Source organism: Haliotis rubra, unplaced genomic scaffold, assembly GCF_003918875.1.
Source record: "Haliotis rubra isolate DU_JTF1 unplaced genomic scaffold, ASM391887v1 Scf316, whole genome shotgun sequence".
NCBI lineage: Eukaryota > Metazoa > Mollusca > Gastropoda > Lepetellida > Haliotidae > Haliotis > Haliotis rubra.
This window is the reverse complement of record NW_025766987.1, coordinates 102737-128626: the sequence shown is the minus strand read 5'-3', so window position 1 is coordinate 128626 and position 25890 is coordinate 102737. Positions and strand designations below refer to the sequence as shown.

At 38.9% G+C, this 25890-nt stretch overlaps 1 protein-coding gene across 1 annotated transcript in view; it reads left to right on the top strand.

The window, feature by feature from the left end:
- The window catches only part of LOC124283442 (E3 ubiquitin-protein ligase PDZRN3-like), a 298678-nt gene that overhangs the window by 243242 nt on the left and 29546 nt on the right, over nt 1-25890 (top strand). Inside the window, 2 exon segments of the mRNA XM_046719497.1 lie at nt 3005-3037; nt 19759-19820. Coding sequence (XP_046575453.1) covers nt 3005-3037; nt 19759-19820 — 95 coding nt within the window.

The following is a 25890-nucleotide window of genomic DNA, read 5'->3' as shown; positions in this document are numbered from 1 at the left end:
TTACCTTCAAAATGTCTGTTCTCTAGTATATTATCTATTGTATATTTCCTCAATTATTTGGTGTTGATATACTAAAGATATTTTGAAAAGCAGGTAAAGTTTATCTGTGACTAAGAAACACATTCATGCAAGGGTAAAATCAAGTGCAGAAACAACACATGTTAAAAATTAGTGTCAAATTCTTGAAAATGTCAACCTGCATTGTAAAATGGACATTTTGCCTGAGTTTGGCGTCCACCATCACCTAGGCTATCCAGTAATGGAAGTAATGCTGGTTCCGACATACTTGGGGACATACTTGGAGTCGGGGTATGCAGCCTCACACATGTGGGGACAACACAGTGGAGGTCTTAAACTTGCTCTGAAGGCGCCATGAAACTTTAACTGTTGAGGACGTTTAAGAAATTGTAACAATTTCAGGCACCTGTTCACATTGCGTTGAAATCCACAGTGTGATTCTTATTTCCGAAGTATACATAGAGAAATGTTTTTTAGAGTTCCTGCAAGTCTTTGAGCTGGCTACATCAGGTTGTCATTAACTGCAAGTGCAGTGAGTTTGGATATCCTGATAGTTAGTGTGTTCTGGTAGTGGCCGTTTCACGCTTCCTGGGGTAGAATACAGGGGTATTGCATCAGTATTACGGCATCAGGATTACGGTACCTTATTGTAAGGGTTCCTTGATGAGTATTTTGCTCAAGGTTACATGTGTTTAGATGGTTAGTTGGGAAAAAGCTACCAGTTAGATTTGGTGTCATATCCAACTGTAAGAGAGAATGCTTGATATTTTTTGTATCACTATACTTAATATGTCATAACATATTATGTATTTCTTTTCATCATGCACATGCACACACATAGATATATATACTGATGAAAAGAAATAAGGAAACATTATGTCTGTCAGTGATGTGTGGGAGCTTGACACTTTAGCAACATGTCAGTCAAATCACACTGATGGACAATGAGAATGGTCTTCACTTAATTTTAGATATGGAGAATCAAACCCCAGGGCTTTGTAAATGAACACTTTATCCACTTGGCTACCTACCTGGATGAGAAAATCACAGAAAGGTTTTACCAATGCTCATCTGGGTCGTATTGATGATGATGGTGATGATGATGATGATGATGATGATACCTACCTGGATGAGAAAATCACAGAAAGGTTTTACCAATGCTCATCTTGGTCGTATTGATGATGGTGATGGTGGTGATGATGATGATGATGATGATGATGATGATGATTTGGAGATTTAACAAGCACTTTCCGACATAATGCATATTTCAAGTGTGGGTCATATTGGTGATTTAAGACATTTATGTGGAACACACATGTACACTCCCTTACAATGTTTCAGTCTCTTGTGGTCAGGATTAGGGTCTGCCAGTCTTAAATTGAAACTTGAAAATAAACAGAAAGCATAATAGTCCACGTATGAAGTAATCTCCCACCCCAGTGGCGGACTACTCTCATGTCAAGTGGGTTTGGAGGAGACTGAGATCATCCTGAGAGCATTATGCAAACACCTCAGCGTATCTCGTCAGTATCTCCAAGCATGGTGTGTTCATGGGCCTACCGCTTCAGTTTCAAGTACGTTACATGGCTGACACTGGCCTATCTGACACCCAAGGGGTTAATATCTGACATGTAAGTGGTTAACAAGCTTGGCTACTGATGTCTGGCAGGTCTGAGTCAGAGTGGTCAGTCTTTATCACACATGCCAGTACAGGTGGACATCTTGATGCAGCCATTTTGTTATCTTCAGCAGTTCCGGCTTAATGATATTTGGCTCATTAGACCCCCTGCATGGCTACTTGGAGCCCAAGAGGGACAGCTCAGACGGGACTGGTTTGAGGGCATAAAACTGATATTTTCTGAAACTCTTTTATGAAGATTCAGATATCAATCTTGGGGAGTTCAGCCTGCTGATCAACTGAGGTGGTTTAATGCCACTTTGAGTAGTATTTCAGTTTTATCTTGGTGTGTCAGCTTTAAGGAAGGAAAGCCTGAAGTGATGACGGTCAAATGCTTTCAAATTTTCAAACCCATGACCAGCAGATCCAGGCATAGGTAAGGGAAGCAACTCTTGCATATATGTATTCAATAAACTTGTAATGCATTACCCCACTGGACCATCTGTACCCATGGTAACCTACTTAATGTTTGCACCACTAGACCACCTGTGCCAGGGTGTCCTGAATGTTTGCACCATTGAACCACATGTGTTTCTGGTGACTGTCCCACGCTGTGATATTGCTGGGATATTGCTAAAAGCGGCGTAAAACCAAACTCACTCACTCATTCACTCGGTGACCTGAACATTTGCACCACTGGACCACCTGTGCACCTGGAAACCTGAATGTTTGCACCATTGAACCACCCGTGTCCATGGTGACATGAATCTTTGCACCACTGGACCACCTGTATACCTGGAAACCAGAATGTTTGGACCACCTGTGCACCTGGAGACCTGAATGTTTGCATCATGTAACCACCTGTGCACCAGGTGACCTGAATGTTTGCCAACAATGATAGTTCTTGCCAACATGCACTGTAGACATTGTGTAGCAGCTTCTTCCAACCTGCCTGATGTCCCAATCATAAACATTTATACCTTTGTACTCTGGCTATCAATCAAATATGGAGTCATTAGTACCTGGAAACAAACGTCTTCTTTCTGGCCAGGATATCACGCTGCTGGCCGAGTCTACGTTATCACCACGGCGGCATGAAGGAGAGTTAATGTGACTGCAGCAGTCTGTGGTATTAAAATCTGTAGGTGGCTAATTAAATCAGTAATATGAAGCATCAGATTTATTTGTAAGTCGTAAACCTGCTGTGGCACCTGTATGAGAGATGTTTCTTGTCTCGGGATGTGAGTTGCTGTGAGTGTACTTCATCTAGATGTTTCTGTTTGCATGATAGGATATCTAAAAGGGTAAAGGAAACCATTTTCTGTTGGGTTTATAAACTTATTCTTTCATTAAGAACGTTTTCTGCAGTGATACTGATGCAGATATGTTGTAATGAGGAGAATGTGTTTGTTTTTTTATTCGGATGGTGCTATGAGTTGAGCAGGATGTATTTTCTTGGATGTTAAATTATTTTCTATTTTAAGAAGGTCTCCCATCCCCTCACTGATGGGGTTCAGACTTCAGGTGTAGTGCTGTCGTTACAGATGTGAGGAGATACGTGGATTTAATTCAGTACATCCCCTCCACCATCCCCTGTTCCCAGTTGACTAAGCTTAATCTCTGAAAATATGTAATTTTGCCTCAAACAAACCTATCCATTTACATTGAAAAGGAGCCTTTCTAGTGTAATATTCAGAACATGAACCTGTGGAAAATCTAGACTTGCTTCATTGAAAATCTTTTTACAGAAATGTTTGGGATGAAGGGGAAATAATGTGGTTAGGGATCGTCAGGCAATGTTCCCACATGCTTTTTGGGAAGTATTCAAATGATAATTCTGAGGTGAGAAGGGACCTAGTCTCCACACCTTTTCCTCTCTCTTCTCTCTCTCTCTCCCCCTCCTGACATGTTTCATGAGATCATGTGGGGTTGTAAGCAGGCATCACTTCCACTAACTTCCCCAGTCCCTCCCTGCCCCTATCTCCTCTTACCAACCAGACATAGTGCTTCTTCACACATTCCTTGGGCTGTGAGTGGTTCTGAGGAAAGATACAGACATACACAGGCATCCCCATCCCCTCATCCAACCCCCACCATCCAAGGTGCTTGTGCCCACATGCATCTGGGGAAGTGCTTCTAGGGAATATCTGTTGGGAGAGCCGTGGACACTTCCGTTATTGTCATTCAGCCCTGGCAAGTGTGATGCCCTGACACCAGAATTCTGTTAAAATGTCATTTATGAAGGGGGACCAGTGTGCTGACATGTTTTCAAAACATTCTTGGAATATTCCCTATGACTGAAATTGTTGTAAGCAGGAAGTGCATGCTATTAAATCAGTGACACTCAACCTGTCCAAATCTGTTGATAGGGGAGTGGTGTGGAGGAATTCTATACACTCCCCCTGTCTCAGGAAGTGCCCAGTTAGGAGGGTCAACACAGGCATATCATCATCATATTAGCGGTCAACACAATTTGACACTGAGGTGGAAAAAACATTTTTGATTGGGACTTGGTGAACTTTTGACACTGAGAAAAACCATAGGCTGTCAGAGATTGCTTTCCAGAAGGAGCACATGAATAGAAATTACTACTCTATTTATTTTCCTTGTCTGACTCTCTGCTTTTTGGAATATGTATTTCATGAAAATTCTGAAATGTATATTTAAAACAGGGAGATTACCTGTTCTCATGAACACCCGTACTTGACCAAGGAGTTAGGAAAACCATTTCTTGTTTACACCTGTGTTTTGGTCTGGAGTTTGGTATACCTGTTCTCATTAGCACCTGTAAGCGAATGAAGAGATAGGTATACCTGTTCTCATTAACACCTGTACTTGACCAAGGGGTTTGGTATACCTGTTCTCATTAACACCTGTATTTGGATCAGGCGTTTGGTATACCTGTTCTCATTAACACCTGTATTTGGGTCAGGAGTTTGGTATACCTGTCCTCATTAGCACCTGTAAGCGAATGAAGAGATAGGTATACCTGTTCTCATTAACACCTGTATTTGGGTCAGGAGTTTGGTATACCTGTTCTCATTAACACCTGTATTTGGGTCAGGAGTTTGGTATACCTGTCCTCATTAACACCTGTATTTGACCTCAGAGTTTGTACACCTGTTCTCGTTAACACCTGTATTTGGCTACATGTTGGATATACCTGTTCAACACCTGTAGTGATGCCTTAACGTGACTCTTCCTGTCATACATGACTCTCCTGGTCAGCAGTAGTCCATTAGACTGGTTGAGTATATGTGTTGTGTGTTCCACATTGCTAACATGTATACTCTCCCCATTGTGCGGAGTTGGCAAGAATGCTGGGTATTGTTCCAAAGCCCTGGGGGAGAACAGAAACCTCCTGTGCCAGCAAGGCACAACATTCCTACACTTTCGTAATGTTCATTAATTACATAACAATGAACACACTTGTGCTGCTGTTTTACTTGTGGTTGGCTAGTATAGGACACCTTCTGTTGAATATCGCTTTTGTCGTTCTGCTGTTTTCAAACTGGACTTGTGTTCATATTCATATTTTGTTCCTCCGAGATTCAGTTAGTTGATTCAGTTTATGCAAATGAATTGTTTTCAGATATTTTGTATCCAGGTCCCAGCTACACCAATGATCTTAGTGCTAAGACATTGCTCTCATTGCTAAGATCATTCAAACACAGACTAGAACCAAACAAATGAAAAACAGTTCTCAGTGCTGATAGGTAAAAGCAATAACTTATATCCTGCTACACGTTCAGCAACGACATCTTTATTGGAGAGATCACAGCATCTTTATAACAGCATCTATCACGGCAAATAACAGCAAGCTCTACGAGAAAATAAAGAGAAGTTTTCATGCAAAACGATATAGTTTGTGAAACAAAGTATTAAATAATGATGATTGTTCAACCCTATCGGGCATGTTACACAATGATGAATTGGGTCTTGCTGGCCCCACCATTAGCATCAGCACCAGGTCCCTAATGCCAGCCCAGCCTTGAAGGGGCTGACTCAGTAGCCATCAGCGCTGCATCCCTTGAGGGATTCAGACCGAGATTTCCCAGCCATATTATATATTTGCAAGAAGAAAATTTAATGAAGTTTTATGGGTTGCATTTTTGGATATTCCCATCAAACTCTTGTTCTTCATCTTCTGCTTGCTGCAAATGTAGATGTGGCTAGGTTGATTGATGCTTTCTTTCAATATTAATTCATGATATTTCGCTTTTGAAAATATTTATGGTATTTCTTGACATTTCAAATCTGGAAAGTGTTTTGTCTTGCGATGTTTTTTAAATGATTTTTAAAAAGATTGTAAAGTTTTTGAACTCTTCAGTTATTGATTGACATGCAAGTACATTTTGTCATGGTTCTTTCTCAAACTGGAAAAATAAAATCCTGGCATTTTTTGCGACAAAACCTCATCCTTCCTTGTCAAGAAATTTCATGCCTGGCAGACCAAAAGTACTTTGTCACAAACTATGACCGTTACACTGTTGCAAGTAGTCACATGACCTCTATATATAGCACCGAAGCATCCTCTCTTGGAGCAGGAACTGATTCCGGTCATACCTACAAGACTATGCTTTTAGCCAACACTATTTCTAGTATCACCCAATTAGCACGACATCTTCCCTGGCTCTTGAAGCCATACCTCGATATAAGGAGGTTGGACAAACAACTTCAATATAACATGATTAAAAATTATACATTTTTAAAAATATATATCATGTCTCAGAAAAATACTGATATCTTTTCATGGTCTCTGTAACCATCTTTATAAAAAGTCATTATAAGAAGTCTGGGGAAATCTTATGTTACAACCGTGCCATACTTTTCACATAGGTTTTATTGTTAGAATGCACAATTTGTAAACCCATGATTGATGAGTGCCACTTGTCTTTAGTTTTATAGTATTGCATGTATTTTGTTAGCCAGAATCACTGTAACACTTCATTATCGTCTATTGAGAAGAATATTTTTATAAGGACTTAATGTCTATAACACTTTGATGACTGTCATTTCTTGTACATATGTAATCAAATAAAGAGAGGGCAAATTATATTACTCTTTGACATAACACATTCTTCTGTTGCATAATAACCAACTGTTGAACAGACTGGGAACAATACCATAGGCGAAATAATACAAAAAGGGAACTGAATATGTTTTTTCTACTTGAACATTATAAAATAATGATAAAAAAAAGATATGTTTCATTCTTTTCAGCATTATGGTTAAAATCATAGGATTGTTATTTTTTAGGTTTTCATATAAATGATGGTTTCGCAGTTAAACATTAAAGTGAAAACTAATGTAATTCTGTGGAATATTTACCATTGGCATATTCAGAAATTGCATGTTATGAGAAATTGATGTTAGTTGAAAGAAGAATATATTTTGGCCTTCTGTCGTAATGTGACCCCACCATGAGATCCATAAAGCCACAAGCTGTAGGCGATCTAATTTTATTTCCTATCAATCCTGCTAGCGTTATTGATGTTATCGTGTAATCTGTTGATTAAGATCTCTTTCAAGGATTTTGGATGTTCTGGTTTGCAAAAAAATGTAATAACACCAATTTGGCAGTAATTGGTACTTGATGCGAGTGTGCACTCGATACACCCGAATATTGTTGAAAGAAATGGCTTCTTCAGAGAGATTGATGTATTTGTGGGTTTGTATATGTGCAAGATTGTAGCTTCTTGCAAAGTACTGAAAGATGGACATCGTTTTTTTGCTATCATCTTGTTTTTTTATGTTGATATGTTTTCAAAAGACTTGTATAGCAGTAATGGTTATCATCAGTAATGTCAGATAACATGGCCGCACTTTGTATATTTGCTACTGTCATGGGTTTGTTTCTTCAGTGTTAGTTACGGCCGTGTAGGTAATCCAGGACAGTGTTTTATTGGACCACCCCAAACATACTGGCTTCCTGAAACTTGACCAACCTTGTGACCATAAAAGTGGTATCTCCTCTGTAACTTGTTGTCAAGAAAACTCAACGAAACTTACTTTCATGTTTAAAACGTAATTATGCTTTTGTTACCACAAAAACTGAAGTTGAAGAAGTTGCTGGTATCAAGACAACCTAACATTTATCATTCAAATTATCACATATGTAACTAGTTGTCAAGAAAATATTGTATTTTTTTACCAACCACCTACATAATCCTATGAAAGGCATTATTTTTCTTTTTAGCCTGGAGTGACACAAAATATATGTACAACTGTCCAATACATAAGAAATGTAGCCATGACCTGATGCTGTACATACATACTCTTAGTAAATATTACAAAGAAAATTGATGAATTCTTCATCAGCTCGCATCCTATAATGGCTGGCAGATCTCATCAGTGATGATTGGGAACATCCCAGTATCGTCATTGCAGCTCTATGTTTACTTTCAGCATGAAAATATGACAAATTATTGATGCTTATGTTTGCCGTTGAATTTAGCCTCAGGCATAGATAGCACTTGTTAAAAAGTCCGAGGAAAATTTCAATAATTCCGAGTCATGCTCATTCTTATAACTGCTTGCACTTTGGGTGTTACCATGACGATAACTACAACATTTTAAGTTACCAATCATAAAAGGTTTTTCACCTTGCTTCTTTGTTATCTGTGAAAGAATATTTCATCAATTCATCAATTAGGAGCTTAAAGGTATAGCAGTAATCTATGTGATCCACATTTAATGTGAGTGACATCGAAATAAAGTAAATCTCATTTAGAATACCTGTCTCTATTGGACTTTGTCAGGTTATGAGCTTTTTTGTAATGAAAACTATAAATTCATCAAAAAGCAATGAATGTATATTAAATTCCTAAAAAAATATATAAAATGTTGCAGTTTACTTAAAACCATGTTTTTAAACTTCTGACGGAATCTCTTTGAAACCTGATACTTGTAATAAGTTTACTTATGGAATCTTTGGAATTCTGAAATGAAATTAGACTTTCTATTGAAAAAGCCTTCATGTGGCACTGCTGCTTAAGGCTGAAGATTTTCTCTAAAGGGAATCATTGTTCAGCTTGTCTGTCACTTTGTATCGTTGCAGTACGAACTCAAAACCGAGTTCCCACCCAACCACAGGAAATCAGTTATGTAACATATTCTGATGATGGATTTGCCGCATTTGGGAATACGTTATTTCTCATCTCTCTTGATTTCTCTTAAAAACAGATCAATTCCGCGGATGTTTCTATGCAGCAAGTTCCACCACGTTCAGTATTTTTGTGTGCCTCTCTCTTTACCTTATTACATGCACAAGCAGGTCTTTCATCCGTGTGTATTGATCCCTCGGTTACTGGAGCCTGTTCGTCGTCCTCACACACGCTGCTGCTACTGCTGCTGTCATGAGCAACGAATCTCATGTAGTCTTTCCCTACTTTAACACTGTATTAGCGTCCATGTCCCATAAAGGATCACATGACCCATGCTCTTATGTCAGTGAAGGGGTGCAGTTGTACTCAGTTGTGTCATTTGTGCTAGAATTACTATTACTATATAATGCTTGTAGTCAAGAAATGGCTGAAATATTGCCAATTTGACTAAATTCTCACTCACTCACTCACTCACTCACTCACTCACTCACTCACTCTCACTAGAAACTTCTGAAACTTCTTATTTTGGTTTGAAACCTCGAATGCTCTGTCATTTCAGACTCTTGGTTCGTTCACTCCATACCTGGATTTTAGGATCGAGGAAGTTTGTGCAAATGTGATAGAACTAACATATTGTTCAAATTGGTGTGGAACCCATCTGTATCACCTGTTTGTCATTTGTGGGATGAAATGGGGTTTAATGTTGCGTTCAATGTGGTTTCACTTACATGACGATGTGCATGCACGTGCACCAGTAGCTGCTGTTCCAGCCCAGAATTATGCTAGTTTGATATTGCTAGCACACTGAGCTAACATGCTGTAGTTAAACAATAATACCACACTCCAAGTCGGTATACTTACTCCATGCCAGGATCTAGCATTTGTTTGTACCGTTATTACAAAAATCCAGGCAGGGTAACAAAAAGTAACATACTTTGGTATGACATAGCCATGGACATCCTGCTCTCTGGACCGGCACTCACCCCATTGGGCTATAATGGCAGTTTTGTGCATATGCCACGGAGAACGTATGTCTCACACTGTCATACTAAGAGTTATCACTTGGGATTCAAACTTGGGATGTAGCATACAAGTAAACACCTTAACCACAGGGCTATTCCACCTCTCAAGTCAGAAGCTGGTGAATATAACTGTAATGACCCGTGAAGATCCGGGGTAGAACAGGTCTTCAGCAACCCATGCTTGCCACAAAAGGCGACTATGCTTGTCGTAAGAGGCGACTAACGGGATCGGGTGGTCAGGCTCGCTGACTTGGTTGACACATGTCATCGGTCCCCAATTGCACAGATCAATGCTCATGCTGTTGATCACTGGATTGTCTGGTCCAGACTCGATTATTTACAGACCGCTGCCAAATAGCTGGAATATTGCTGAGTGCGGCGTAAAACTCAACTCACTCACTCACTATAACTGTAATATTGCTGATTCGTTTAAACCCCTTCACTCTCTCCATCCCTTCTTAACATATTTGACACAATCCATAGGTCATTGCACAATCCGAAGGAATTATCACAGAATCAATAAAATACTCCTCTATCAAAAGAAGATAATTATAAAGTCTTTAAGGTACATTTGTTAACTTGTGGCACTAAGAGATCTAACCTTCGTCTAAATTATAGCTGAATTACCTCTGTGTGCTTCAAAGATGAATTACACCACGTGACTGCATCTTTTCAAAGACAAACCAGAAACCCCACAATGTAATATCTGATTTGCCTCGTTTGTCCATCGGGCTAAGATGTTTAATAGCACTTAATGAAAAGCCAGGTTCGTGGCTGATGATGTTGACTTTATAGTCTCTTGATAATATTTTTTTTGTAACTGAGAAGCTTGTACAGTTGATGATGTGAACATGAAAACCTGATGACAAGCACATCCAGTGATGGATAAATCTAGTGTTTATGCTACACAGACATTCTGTTGGTGGTCCCAGGGGAGGTAACTCTAAAAGGTGCTTCGTGGAGCTGTGAACTCTGTGGATGAAAACTACGAAGTTATGTTAGTAATGTAGACCCAGCATATGGTGTACCTTAGTCGACACAGTTAGAACCCAGATCTTTATGATCACATGGGTAGTAGGGTAGTGTAGTGGGTGAGGTGTTTGTTTGTCGTTGTGATCAAACAGGTTTGATTTTCAAATAGGTATGTGTGTGTGTGATATGTAAGGATTGAAACAGTGCTGAAATACTTCTGAAAGTTGTAGTGTAACAAATTCCTCCATACGCAGATTTCAAGTTGAACCTTTTATGAAAATGGTGCTGCTCACAAAGCACCTTTTCAGTTAAATTGAACGCACATTTCTTCACCAAACTTGAAGACCTGGTGCGGTTTTGAAATTTGAAGTAAATGTGGTGGTAGCCCCTTGTCCCCTGAAATGTCTATGTTACTGCTGTCATATTGCTAAATAGTGCTCAGAAACCAAACTCACTCAGAAGGTTTCAGTCAGTCAGTTTAAATTGAAGTTTCAATAATATATTATTTGGTTCACATACATCAAACTATGCTGTCAGGGTAGCCCTGTGGTAAAGTATTGGATTGTCTTACGGAACATTCAGGTTTGATTCCCAACATGATTATAAGGCATGAAATCAATTCTTGATGTGTGATGCAGCATTAGTTCTGGAATATTGGTAAAACAGCTGAAAATCATTCCGATGTGTTAAACCATTTCAATGACATCACACTATTGTTGTGACAGTCAATTTCGAACCAGAACCCCACATAGGTACTGGCCATTTGGACAGATTAAATCAGGCTGTCGTGAGTCATTATGAAAAGCTGAATTCAGAAAAACACTCAAAAATGTTTACCATTTGGAAGTAGCATCAACTCATCCCTTCAACACTGAATTCGACATTCTACTGCTAGAATCAACAGATTCAGGCAATTTCCCGAGAGTCAGCTCGGTCGCAAGTGATACTGTATTGAAACAGCTACCAGTGGAATAAGTTCAGTGGAAAGAAAGTCGGACATTATGAGGCAGAAAATTGAGAAGCCTAATCCATTGTTTCGGTGCCAACTATCACACACAACAGGGGGCAGCAGTAAATAACACCAGGCTAAAACATACACGCCACGAAAGGAAGATTCATGTTATCTACATTTTGTTTTTCACCTCGCTCTTTCCCTAGTTTAACGACAGGGTGAACTTGGCTATTTACCTCCAGAAGATTCCTCCTAACGCCATCCAACCAGTTGATCCAAGTGCGAAAAAAACTGTTTGTTACCTGTTTTACAACCTGAACACCTTTCTTCCCCCGAGCCCTATAGGTTCGTTGCAATAACACATTTCAGGTACGGATGCAGTCGATGTCTATATTACCATCATGTTTTCAGATTATGTTTATAGTTCCTTAAGGAAAACCTCAATAATGGTAGTTTTGTTTCGGCACTTTTTGTTTTAGGAAGAACTTTTTTTGCCTTGTGTCAACAAAAAATTATTGGCAGATGTTACAGTTATGTCAATTTTTGTCGCCCAAACCTCTGGTTAATCATTTGTTACGCACGGGCTGTATTGGTGGGAGATATTATTCATAGAAACGAGAATAGGCGGAACAAGAACAATACGATGATGTTAAGGGTGTTTATTCAATGGATGTTGCATGTTCTCTCCCGATATCTTCCAGGATCAATTGCCATCGTGTTGACTCTTTGTATTTATAGATTGATCATATGATGTGTGTGTTTACATACTATCAGCGATCTATTGATAGGCTTGTCACTATCACATCTTGGATGACACGCAGAGCTCATATGCTTAGACCAACATGCAAGAGTTAATGCCACCTTGATTCCTGGATATAAACAGCCATGCTGTCTATTGCTAGATGTGGACTATAAGGATGTCAGGGGCTTGGGTTTAGACTTGGATCCCTGTCATGACAATCACAGGCCGCCAGACAGACAATCTTCTCATATCTGCCCCATCTCAACCATGTTAACCCTTAAGGGGCTGGTTTACAATATGCATGTGTAACATCAACCAAACATTGCCAACGTTTCACGTACAAATTCAGGTTAGATAACAATCTGTTTGAAAAAAATATTGTGAATATTGTGAATACATTTGTGGTCAGCAGCTTTGGTTTCTGAAATATCTACATCAGTATTCATAGCTTTAGAAGTAATCATTGATTTTTCTTCTATCGACAGGTTAGAGATGAGTTGAACATATAAGATTGCTAAAAGTTGTCTTTATTGTCAGTTGTATGAGGCTATGGGGATATGGAAGGAGAATAGAATCAGTATTCCTTTCTCATGTCCATGTGATTTGGAAAAAAAACATGTCCTCAGTGCCCCATGCTGACTTATGAGCGTCGTTTTGGTGGCCATGTTGTTTTTTGTATTAATCTCTACTTTTACCGGACTTTACTCATTTTTATTGACATGTAAGTGATATGAAAGCACATATAGGGTTAATGCCAACCCTTTGCACTATAGGGATCATCAGATGCAATGATGACACAGCACAGTTCATCTCTAACGGAAACACCTCACTTTTGAGGGTTTAACCAAACTCACGTAGTCTGTAGAGGCTGGGGCTGTGATGGTTATGGTCTACAGTGGACGGACTCTCCAGCTGAGAGGTGCTACCATGGGGTTCCTGTAGAGGAGAATATCGGTCAAGCTTGTTGAATGCCAATCAGAGATAGCATAAGCATCAGCTGGTCGCATTTCCCCGGATTTATGCAACCCTCCCTGAGACGCGGACCTCACCTCACGGTGCCATTACTGGTCCATCTGTCTTTATTAAGTGTAGATGAATTCGGGGAGAACATCACTACGTATTGATTAGCGCTTATTTCCAGCGATGATGTTGATAGAACATGTTTCTCAATGCTCTGGTTACAGTCCCTATAATAGACTGAGTCTGATGTGCCAACAATTCCAACCCCATCTGAAATGTGAGTGCTGCTGTCTATCTAGGTCAGTTTTGGCACCTGTCTGCTGATTTGACCCAGTTTTGGAAGATGGTAATTTAATCACATCCAGGCTTTTCACAAATTTACGAAAAATCAATAATATGAAATATTTAGAGAGCCCTCAATCCAATTGTAGTAGATGTGGAATTTCTTTACGGACATGTCCAGAATGTCAAGTTTTCAATTAAGGTTTCAAATTTGAAATAAAGAGAGAAATATGAAGGTGTTTACACAGATGAAGATATTTTTGTCTACTCCATAACCTACTGAAGAGAAAAGACGATTACTGTTCAAAATTAGAAAATTGTGGAGCTTCAGAAGATTGAGTATGTTGTGATATTTGATCCCTCAAATTAATTATGATTTCAAAGGAAATTTACAGTCTTGATTTCTTCGTCTCTATATTTAGCCACTTTGTTTTTCATTCGGTCTTTCTATCTAGTTTCCATCCTCTGCCTCTTCAATCAATCCTTGTGGTCATGTTCTGTACGTATTAGTAGGTGACTATTTGAAGTGAGCGCCATCACAAGCGCTAATGGGCTCCTATCAGTGCAGGAGCTGGAAGAGGTATCGCCGACCATGCATCCCTTCTCCTGATCAAAGCTATTGTTATCTGTAATGGCAGGGGACGATGGCCACCCAGTACCCACCTGACCTTTGATTGTAGGTAAAGGTGAGATCTAGAGGGAATAATGCTTATTTCCCCAACAGGCTTTTGATTCCTCGACAGTGCTCACCCTGGTCTCTCTGTCTCTTGAAGACCATCTGTATCCTTTGCCTGCCGATATCAGCACTGCATCTCAATAATCTGGATTAATCAAGAGGAAAAGCTCAAATGAGTTGTTGTGTGGCCTTGATTCACAGTATGACAGCGTCATCAATAATGTTGATGCAAAAAATCAAAGTTATGTGGGGCCTTTTAATGTTGTCCTACATGTGTAGATCTAATCTGTTCATTTCATCATCTTTGCTTACTCCAAATCCTCACTGTCAAATTAATGCTGCATTTTGAGGTGTTAGTCTTGCACCAACAACCATCACACTTGCCATCTCCTAGTCTGTCTCACAGTCCCTGAACCGCATCAATTTCCCTCCGCCCAGCCCTTTCTGCGATGCTAAAGCCCTAAATGAACAAGTCTAGATTTCCTCAAATTCCTGAATCTCACTGGGTATCCTTTTCAGTTAAGAAGGAATTATTGTTTCTATCAAACTTCTATATATATTCAGAGACTAAGGGTTAGTCTTGCCATCTCCATACCTTCCTTTTTTTCTTTTCCTGCCCTGTCTCTTCTCTTCTCGCTCTCTTCATCCTCCTCTCTCCTCATCCCCTTCTCACCTCACCCCTCCCTCTTGTCCCCTTCAAAGGTGAGCCAAACCCCTGCAAGGTGGCACTCATACTGGCAAGGGTCAAAATCCTGCTCCCAAGACATGCTCTGTTTCATATGAACCCTGCCCTATATGTCTAACTCCCCTCCCCTCCATAATATTAAGTTGTCAAGAGAATAGTAGCACTTCCCCTCTCACTTAGCTGAAGGTCATCAGGCGTCACAAAGGAAAAACACTTGTTATAATGGCTTCGTTGGTCTTTGAAGTGATGGAGGACATCATATGTTATTGCCTCGAATATTGTGGTCTGTTGGATATACAGTACACCCAGGGCTGAAGCTTTTACTTACATATGACCTACAGAAACACAAAAATGATGATTCACAAAGGCTAATGCTTTGATGGTCAATAAACCCCTAATGTAATCATGCCCAAAGTAATTTGTCTAATATCTTGAAGACTAATCCCCCATAATGAATGCAAGCATTCTCACAGACATTGTTGGGTGTTTTGCCATGCTCTTATCTTCGTCTTTGGTTCTGGCGCCATTAGCAAATAAGGTCGACCAGTTAGAGGAAGGTGATGTACTGCGCTGAGATCGGAGGTATGGATTGCCGCCATTAGCCACCGTTCATCACGCCACTGACCGATTTGGCTACAATTGTCACCAGTTGGCGTTGCTTGACCATATTGCCAAATTGTCCATTAGCTTATCAGGTATATCATTGCTGATAGACGTTAGAGGATTAGCCCATTTAGGAAATGGAGGAATTCCTACACATTGAAAGCATTGCACAGATGGGAATGTTTTATGTTCCACTTTTCTTTTACAACACCTTCCAAATTATTGTGGTAACATTAGGTCCTGATGATTACTGATTCGAATCTAGGTTAAAAGGTAGGGATTTGGAGAGGGATTCAATGTGATTGGTTTGTTAAAATGTGAAACTTCATAACACGGCTGACATGATTCTACGAGTATGTGGGTCAGAGAAGATCAGAAGGATTCCTGCTCATAAATAAGAAGGAAGTATGTGTTCGTGCTAATTGTTTTTCTTTGAAAAGAGGTTAGGGATGGTTTCTCATGCTACCATTGCCCTGTATCACCAGATGGTCATCCTGAACCTGTTTGTTCCCAGTTCATGGTGTTTTAGCCACCAACAACTCTACCTGGGTATGGACATTTTTATCTCCTCCTAACCTTCCATGAATTCCGGCATGCATACTGCCAGGCTGTAAACAATTTCAAGGCTTGTGCCTCCGACCCTTCAACCCTCATAATGGCTGCCGTGTGCTGGAACCATTACCACAAAGGGCAAAAGCGAAGTTACCTGCTCTGCCCCAAGTCTATGGGTTCCCCTGGCAAATTAGACAGCTATTTTGTGGTTTTAGGTGCATGCCAGCAGCCCCATCCAGCTTGGTCAACAAGCAAAGACAAAATGTGATGTTGTGAGATTCCATTAAGATGGCCTCGTCCCACCCTGCATGTTGATAGCTGGTGCAGTAGTCTAGTGCATGGTTTCCTCTCGGCTTCTGGGAATGTTTTCCAAACAAATCCGATATTGTAATGTTTTCTCTGTTTAAAGTTCAAACAGACAAAATACTTCTCATTCCTTCATATTTTTGTAAAATGTCAAGCCTTAGGGAAGTAATAGAAATATTCAAATTTGACATGTTTCTTGCAAGTTGATGTTTATGTCCTATTGTGTAACCATTCAAACAAAACAGAACGAAAAATCCTTTCATTCAAATACCCACACAAGTGGTATTGTCTGGTTTCGAAAAGAAATGTTCCCAAGTTCAAATGTTATGTTTTAAAATAGTGGCCATTATCATCATGTGTTCTATAGGTCATCACCACCCAGGAGATACACATAACCTTATCTATAATCTGCCTCTGTTTCTCCAGACACTCGATAGGGCTTGGCAGGAGAAGAATAATTGGTTCTATTAGAAAAAAACAACATGTGATATTTTCCTAGGTCACCTGAATCAAAAGAATTGGACAAAGGCTCAGGATAAATGTTTTTCCTGCTACAGAGAATGTGAAACTTGACTCAGTTCATAAAACTTGAATGATGGCATGTTACAGAAAGACAGCTACTGTTGCAAAATTAACGATATATCTAAGAATAAATGGTTCTTTGGGCATATGACGTTCTTAATGCGAATCTTTGAAATATCAAAGGTCACAACATCACTTTGTCAGTCTCACCATCGACCGTGCCATATTCATAGATTAAAATCAGTTGTTTCAGATATTACCAAAATTTGTCTAGAACTGATAAATGAAAATAAGTCGTTATGTTCTTTTTGATGATTATACGAAAAGTATTGATGTTAAATAGGTAATAACAGTTCATTACAAACCGGAACGACGAGGTAGTCAAGTAGTTTCCTTGTCACACCAAAGACATAGGTTTTATTCCCCACATGGCCATTCTTTTGGTCTTCTGCTTCTTTGTATTGATGGCAAACCGGTAACAGCAGCTGTCAATAAAGTACTCACTCACTCACTCACTCACTCACTCACTCACTCACTCACACTCACTCACTCACTCACTCACTCGAGGGTATGCTCTAGATATTTGGCTGGTACCACCAAGTTATTGAATGTTCACATTTTCTGACAAGCACTCTCAACATGAATGACTTGACTGGGGTAACCGTAGTAACACCTGTTTATTGACAGGTATTGTCATGCTATTGACAGGATAGGAGAGGTCTAAAAATACCAACTTAATTAGTTTAATATTTATACATCATTGACAATATGTCACAATCATCATTCAAACCCAGCTCAATTCAACCACTGTTTATACGCACTCTCTTGAACGCTTGAACTAAAACACCCCTTACTTAATTCTGTCGGTGATGAAAGCTTACATTGTCCTCTGTGTAGCCTTAATTGAAATTGTATACGACTATCATGTGCATGGACAGTGATAGAGTAGAAGGATTTAATTGTGGCTGAATGAAAACCATCTGGTTCTCAATGGCCAACCATTGGTATTTCACCAGTTGTAAAGGAAGGCTCAAGTTTACAACGCTTTCTGCTATACACCAGTGACTATGAAGTCAAGCTCGCATGTGGATTTTCTGGGTGATTGAGCCGGGCGACAGAAATGAGATGTCAACTAGATATATTTAATCTGCTTAAACAGCTCCATCTCTATCAATCTCCTATAAAACATACATAAAGTACAATAGGCACATGCTCGGGTCACAAGTTCACGCTAATATTCTCTATGGAGTGACAGTGTTTAGATCATGCTGATGGGACAGAGGACAACTAGCAGGAACATGGCCTGTTATAAACTTGAGACCTTCTGAAAGCCTAATTGTCATGTCTGACATGGCATGTCATTTTCTTGACATGCTTGTCCAGTCATGTGAAAGTACCGCTGATGGCCATGACCAACCGATACTGGGAAAGTATCGGTTTCAAGGTACCATCTTTGATCTGCGGGGTTAAGATTACCTTTCAAACAAAACCACAAACCTGGAGGCACAGAATATTGTCAGAATGAGACATCAGCTACAGTGTCAGGTCGTGTTTCTTTCATCTTGTAAAATCTTTGGAATAGTTTAGTTTGTCCTTTTTCTTTTATCACTATTTTTCATTTTTATTACTGTTTTTTAAACTACCGCTTATGAAAGCTCTGACACATCAAAGAAAGATATGTGAGATGGATGGTTTAGATTATTTGCTTCTTTGCAAGTCAGTTAGAAAGGTCGTGAACGTCAAGGTCATATTTATTCACATACCATAAGGGGTGATTATTCTTAACTGTAACAACTTGTTAGGAGTGGTAAGCAAATAGTATTTCATAACAAGATTTATACCCTAGGTTTGTCAAATCCTTCATCTTGTCATAAAGTGTATTCTCACCTTCTTGTCCTGAAGAGTTGCTCAATCTCTGTTGACAAGGTGCTTGACTAGGGTTGTAACACTGACGTGGTGAATGTAAAGATATTTATAGTGAGGATGTTTATGATGAAATGTAAATCATGACATATCCTGACTGAAGCTACTAACCTTCTCTGAGGGACAATAAATAATGCTGGTTGTTAGCAGTGTCAACAATATGAATGAAATGAATCATAGAATTTGTGAAGAATTTAAAAGGTCCTTCATGAACTGATTTTTGTCATATTATTTTATTGAACGCAATTCAGCTGTGACTGGCTGTAGTAGCATGAATATGAACCTGCATGATTGACTCTAATGCAGCATTCGCTGCAGACCAGGGCCTAGATTTACAAAGCTCTCTTAGCACTAAGATAGTCGTAAGTGCCATACATTAACATTAAGTTACGACTATCTTAGCGATAAGAGAGCTTCGAAAATCTAGGCCCTGGACCATATTCACAAAGTTATCTTAGTGCTAAGATGATCATACTGTCACATAGCCTTAAGACAATAGTAACGCTAAGATGGCTTTGTAGAACAGGGCCCTGGCCCTGTAAGACTCTGTTTATAATAGTAGTACTGTGTAAGGCGAGAGGGTTGGTTTTATGTTTTAACTGAAATATTACGGACTTCCGCTACTTCTTGACCCCATGTTTATGATATTGGTGATGATGATGATGGTGATGATGATGATGCTGTTAATGTTGATGTGTTGTTGTTGATGTTGATGATGATGATGTTTCTGTTAATGTTGATGTGTTGGTGATGGATGATGATGATGATGCTACAATGATGATGATGTGTCTGTTAAGTGAGGAGAACACTGGGTCTGACCTGGTCTGACCTTGTGTTACGGGTCTCTGGAGGATGAGGTCACAGATATATTCATCAGTGAGGTGAGTAGTCACTTATATCTTCTTGATGTGGACCTAGTCGCTGACATGTGTTGCTGCAGCTGCCGCCATATCCAATGCCATAGGGGGATAGGAGTATCCTCGTCAAAGGCCCTGCAATTAGCTGTGCAGAGTTGCGTCCCTTTGGTCAATCCAGAAACCAAATCTTGGTTTGTCCCAATTCCATTCTAGGTTTGTCAGCACCATACATGGTTCATGGTTCAGAGACTGGTAGAGGTCTGACTCTGCATCACTTCAGGTTTTCATCCAACATTAACTGACATGCCATGATATAAATGGAATACAGTTCAAGGCAGATTCAAACCCTGGCTTACAATACCATGATTTTAATAACTGTTAGATGGCTCTGGGAAAAATGGGCAGTGAAGATGAAATTAACAAGTACTAAATGTTTCACTTGAAACTGGCTTAAGTTGATTCTGAATAAACTGGACAATGAAGCTTTATCACTATGGACATATCACACTGTTAAGGCCTAAATTAACTACACCCCCAAGAAACTGGACACCATCTATATCGATACCTACAGTTTTCGAGTCGTCACATGACAGTGTCTCTCTTGTCTTTTCAACATAAAGCAGGGCTTAGATTTTCAAAGCTTTCTTAGTGCTAAGATAGGCATAAGTTAATGATAATGTATGGCACTTACGACTATCTTAGCGATAAGAGAGCTTCGAAAATCTAGGCCCATATACATAACATACCCATTTTGTTAAAGGGGCAGACAGTCTGATACTTCAGTATTCTCCAACAGACTTTCCCAACTCGTAACACTCAAAACAAACAATACATTCCTGAACCCAATGTAGCCATCTTCCATGACCTGCATTTGATAACAGTGAAATGAGAAACATTCTGAAAAAGGCATATTTTATTCAATGGACTTTCTGAACTTAATGTTGCAACATGCAATAAACATTGGCAGTTAACTACCCTGAACTAGACGCCATGTGATGTAACGTTGTTATCAGAGCACTGATGTAAAAGCAATGGCCTTTGTTCTTTTTGTATATCATGGACATTAATGTGTAAGCGATATACATTAACAAGGAATGATATACTGAATCAATGAGATAAGTGTCGAAGGAGAACATAAAACAGCATGACACTGAAATACCTGTACATGCTCACAGACAGTCTACTGAGGACGACGTGTACGGTCGACTTGTTTCATTGAAGTCGGTGTGCTGTCATGCTCTGTTAGATGCAGATTTGGGGATAAACAGAAATCAGTCAAGGGAAAATATAAACAGAACCTCTATTATACAAATATAAACACATTTGATTTTATTAGTCTGACAGTTATGGCCCATTTTGAGAAATATGGAAAAGATAATTATGATCATGTTTGACATGATGCTATCCAGTAATATAACCCACGCCTGTTTAATGTACGATAATGTTACTATTTGCACTATTAGATGGATTGCATTGTCGTATAATTGTTATTACAAGGTATTAAACTTTAATAGATACAGTTTAACAAACAGCTACATTGTCACCTTATGAGTTAAGTTTCTAATTAGTATTATGTTGTGTATTAGAAAAAATGTAAAAGTGCTCACCTGTGATGCAATTGCTATGACAGGTGAGAAGTCTGTTTTTTCTAGGTCGGTTATGTGTTTTCAAAGAGTATGTTCCTATTTTCCCGTGGTTGATAACACTGGGTCACAGACCTAATTAGGGCTTGAAAATGATAATCTTAACCTTTATCAAACTGATTCGTTTCTCACCTTAAAGTTCATTTATGGAGTCCACATATCGCCCTTATAATGTGTCTCCCCTCGTCTAGTGTCTATTCTCGGAGACGTACAGAAAAGAGATCTTGGTGTTTTTATTATTATCAGGCCTTTGATGTCGGAGTGGCTAGGATGTCCGTAGGGTTTTCTCTTCATCGGTGGTCTAGATTTGTTGGTGCTCTCCTGACTTAGAGTTAAGGAGGACATTTATTGCAATGTTCCGCGATTTACATATTTTACCTACTCTTTGTATCCAAGATGCTTGGTGTGGGTTTCTTAAGTTTCGTATTTCCTCGTAAATGTCAGCAATGAATGTTTGGTCAGAATTCTCACAACTATTTGTGATAAGTTACTCCAACTGGATAGTTTTATTGCTTCTTTAAGTCCACAAAAAAGTATCCGGATCAGCAAATGACATGAAAATATTTTTGTTACTCTTTTGGGTCAATTTTTCTAAATTTTCTTTCTGATCAAAAGAGGGGAAGAATTTCAAAGGAATTAAGGATATACTACAAAATTTATCAAACCTCATACATTTATGTATCCTTTGAACTGGTATTTATTTCCAAGAAAACATATTTTAACTGTTTGGTAAGTAAATATCAGTTATCCGTGAAATCAGTGTTCTGGAACAATTTATGTGATATGCGATATTTGGGACTGAAAATGAAAGCATATTCATCCATAGAAAACAGAACTTTACAATCAAACAAAAAATGAAGTAAATTGTTAGCATAATGATAATATTTATTACTGTTTGTTTATTTGGCTAAAAGTATCGTGTTCCTTCTTGAGAAAAAGAGCACCTCCTAGTAGGAAGGGGACTTCTTCATGAAGCATAAACAGGCCCCACACTGCGGTCTCCTACAGAGGGATTAAAGTCATCGAAACGGTGTCAGTTTTCGAGCAATGCATGTCATTCAGTCTATGAATGAGATACATGGGCAGTGTGTTTTGAAATTTCTTCCACTTATGAAATACTGTTGGTATGATCCTCTGGTTAATCTCCAGGGGATGCTTTGGCTGACATGCATTTAATGGGAGTATATTTATGCCTCGTTTCACAATCTAATCCCAAAGTAAGGACCTCTCACAACTGGGAAGACTCTCAGTCTGAAAACACTAACCAACCATAAAGCTTGGAGATAATTTGATTTTGGAAGCATTTAGGCGCAAGACAGGAATTCATCAGGAGGAAGATTGACTTATCCCACAACGTATCACGTTTCCTGATTCACTGCTACTTGGTTTTTTATGAATTGCATCAGAATAAATCCTTTAAAATTTCAGATTAAGTTGACAAAAGTATCAAATTTGGCTTAAATCATGTATCCGATGACATTGTAGGTCTTTTCTGATGTAAAGATCCTGAAGCGTGCTGATATGAATTTAATTTTGGCATGAATCGGGGAATTATATCCATGCTTATGTTATTGAGGAGATGATTCATTTCGAACTCAGCAGGAGCAGCTATTGCGGTCTTGCTGATAAGGATCTACACAAAACACATGTTGTTATGAAGAACCTGTGGCTTAATACTGATAATATCTAAAACTGCCTCTAATTTGACGATTTTTGAGCATAAGCTTCCTCATTTTAAACCATTTGTGTCAGATTCAGGGAATAAGCAACCTAAATTGCTGCCTTGTGTTTGTGAGAGAACATGCATCTGTTCTTATTGGTATCAGTTACAGTGGTATGGAAATCTTCAATCAGTTTGTGGGGTTGTCCTCTTTTCCAATGCTATTTTCTCAACTACTACTTATCAACAAGCTGCTTAATTTTCAACACAGCCTAATAAGACTTTTCACAAGTTTTGTAGCAATTTTTAAGTTCATTCACATTATCTTGTTGTGAATATATGTTGTAAAATTATATTATTTGAAAAAACCAAGATTGCTCTGAATTTTATTAGATTCAACCAATTTCATTTCTGATGCTCCTTTCAAATGTAATAATATTGTTATTTGCAGGATGACTGATTATGAAAAATTGAATGAGTTAAATGTGAAAAAATGGCTTTAAGAAATGGAATATGAAACAGATATTGCAGAACGGAATTGAGGCATTTCACAGTGGAAGGTCTGGGTTTTGCCATACAGCTTGCATACAACAGATAATATCTCTGGTCAATTTAGGCTACAGCTGGTTCAGGTTAGGTAATAGTGGAGAAATGAGAAATAAATGAGGAGAAATGTGATCTCACTAGAGATAATTGTAATAATGCCATGCCTGCGAGTAGATGCATGCAAAATCAATGCAGAATAACTAACACTCATGCTGATTGCATAAGAATGCTCAAAATGGCTGCTGGTTGCAATGTGTCGATGACTTTCAGGAATGGTTTGTGTATTTTCAGGAGTATCACCGACATATGTATCTGCAATGACTCTTATCCTGTGCTTTTTATTTACTTATCATATAATCATCAGTCAAGATATTTATGTTTGCTGAAATTGTATAATTTCCCTCTGTTAAAGTCATTCATGACCACTCTTTTTCTAATGCTGGTATTTGAAAAACATCCTCAGTAAATTTGAAGATATTTGTAAGAACTCATGGAATCCTTTTTACCGATGTAAGCATAATCTCTAATATCCCAGCAGGATTGCTCGAACACGCCTCAACATTTCACCAGAGTTATCTCCCTTCATCAGGGCTTTTAGCACTCAAATATTTGCTGATCATGGTACAAAAATGTCAATGTGATGCTTGTAGATTCTTTCTTCTTGTTAAAAGCTCTCAGTCCACACTTTGGTTAATGGTGGTCGAAGATAATTTCCCGAGATTTTCGGCAAGAATGTTGTGAGCAAAGCGTAGTCTCACATTAGTATATATTGGTAATCACTGAAGCTTGGATTCCCTTCGGAAGAGTCTCCCCACATAAGTTCCCAGTAGGTGTTATGTGAATTTATCACCAGGGCGTGATGGGAATGATATCACGCCTGTGCTGTACCTATGTAATGGCTATGCACCCTAGGGTCATGGGACCAGTACCCAGAAAGAAGATCTGAAAAAGAATTGACAAGATAGTTGTTGACACAACTGCTTCCATCCATTACCTTCCTCCCTGATTAGAAAACCAACTGGCTTCAAAACATGATCTAGCTTCAGGTGCGGGAAAGATGAGGAGGCTCTGTGTAGGTTCAATATGTAACTCTTGAAAAGTCGGACTGAACTACTGGATAAATAACCTTCACGAGTTATAAAAAGAATTTCTTAGTAATGTTTATTATCAAGTTATTTTCTGTTGAATTCTTCAGATGAAACAGTAACAAAAATAATGAAATGAATAATGTTCTCAGTTTTTTATTAGATATGTTTCAGTGGTAAGTACGTTGTCGAAACATTTTGCTGAACACTCTGGTTCAATTGTGTTCACATCAATGAAGAATATTTTGACGAGATCGTGTATGAATATTGCTAAAAGTGACATAAAATCTCACTCACTCAAAATGCAACTATAATACGAGACAATGATATCCGAGGAGTGGAATGTGACGGAAATGTTGTAATAACTGCCACCAGATCTTGTCCACCTACCAATAAAACAGATTACACTACAGTCCAGAGCAGTCTTGCCGACATTACCAGCATGAACCCCTAACCCAAGTGTATTGGGGCAATAAGCTCTATTATCCCCGAGTAGATCAGCTCAATCACATTTATTTCTTAGATTCGATGTAGGGCCAGATTGATGATTCGATGTAGGGCCAGATTGATGTGGTCTGCCATTGTACACGGATTGATCTGGGTCTGTGCGGACGCTGAGGCTCCGGCTGGACTTTTAGACCGACAGGCAGGCGTGATTTATGAGCACGACTATTTATCCAGTTGCAGAAGCTCAATTAAATTCCAATCAGCCCGTACCAGATCTTTAGGAATGCTCATCCCATTCTCACATAGATATGGATTGAGACGAGGCTAGGGAAGACACCCATCTAATAGCTTATAGGCTTTAATCAACTGTGTTGCGTTTAGTCGCAATCGCTGAGGAGGAGATGTATTTACATCCACAACAAAGAAATTCTTTAGAAAATGAAGTCCTGTTTGTTCAGGGTTGAATCAGACGTAAATGAGGATGTCTTCGACTTGATTTGTAAAATCGTATTCATGCTCCAGGAGATTGATAAGATTATCCCCTAATTTCACATTTTTCATGAATCGTAAGGTTGTTCAAATTGGGGTGAAATGTCAATGAGAAGTTTCAACAAATAGGAAAAAAACGTCAGATGAAGAGAGTCTTGTTTGTGATTTATTTTTTCATATGAGTAAAAAATATTTAATAAGTGACTTAAAATAACTTCCATTAC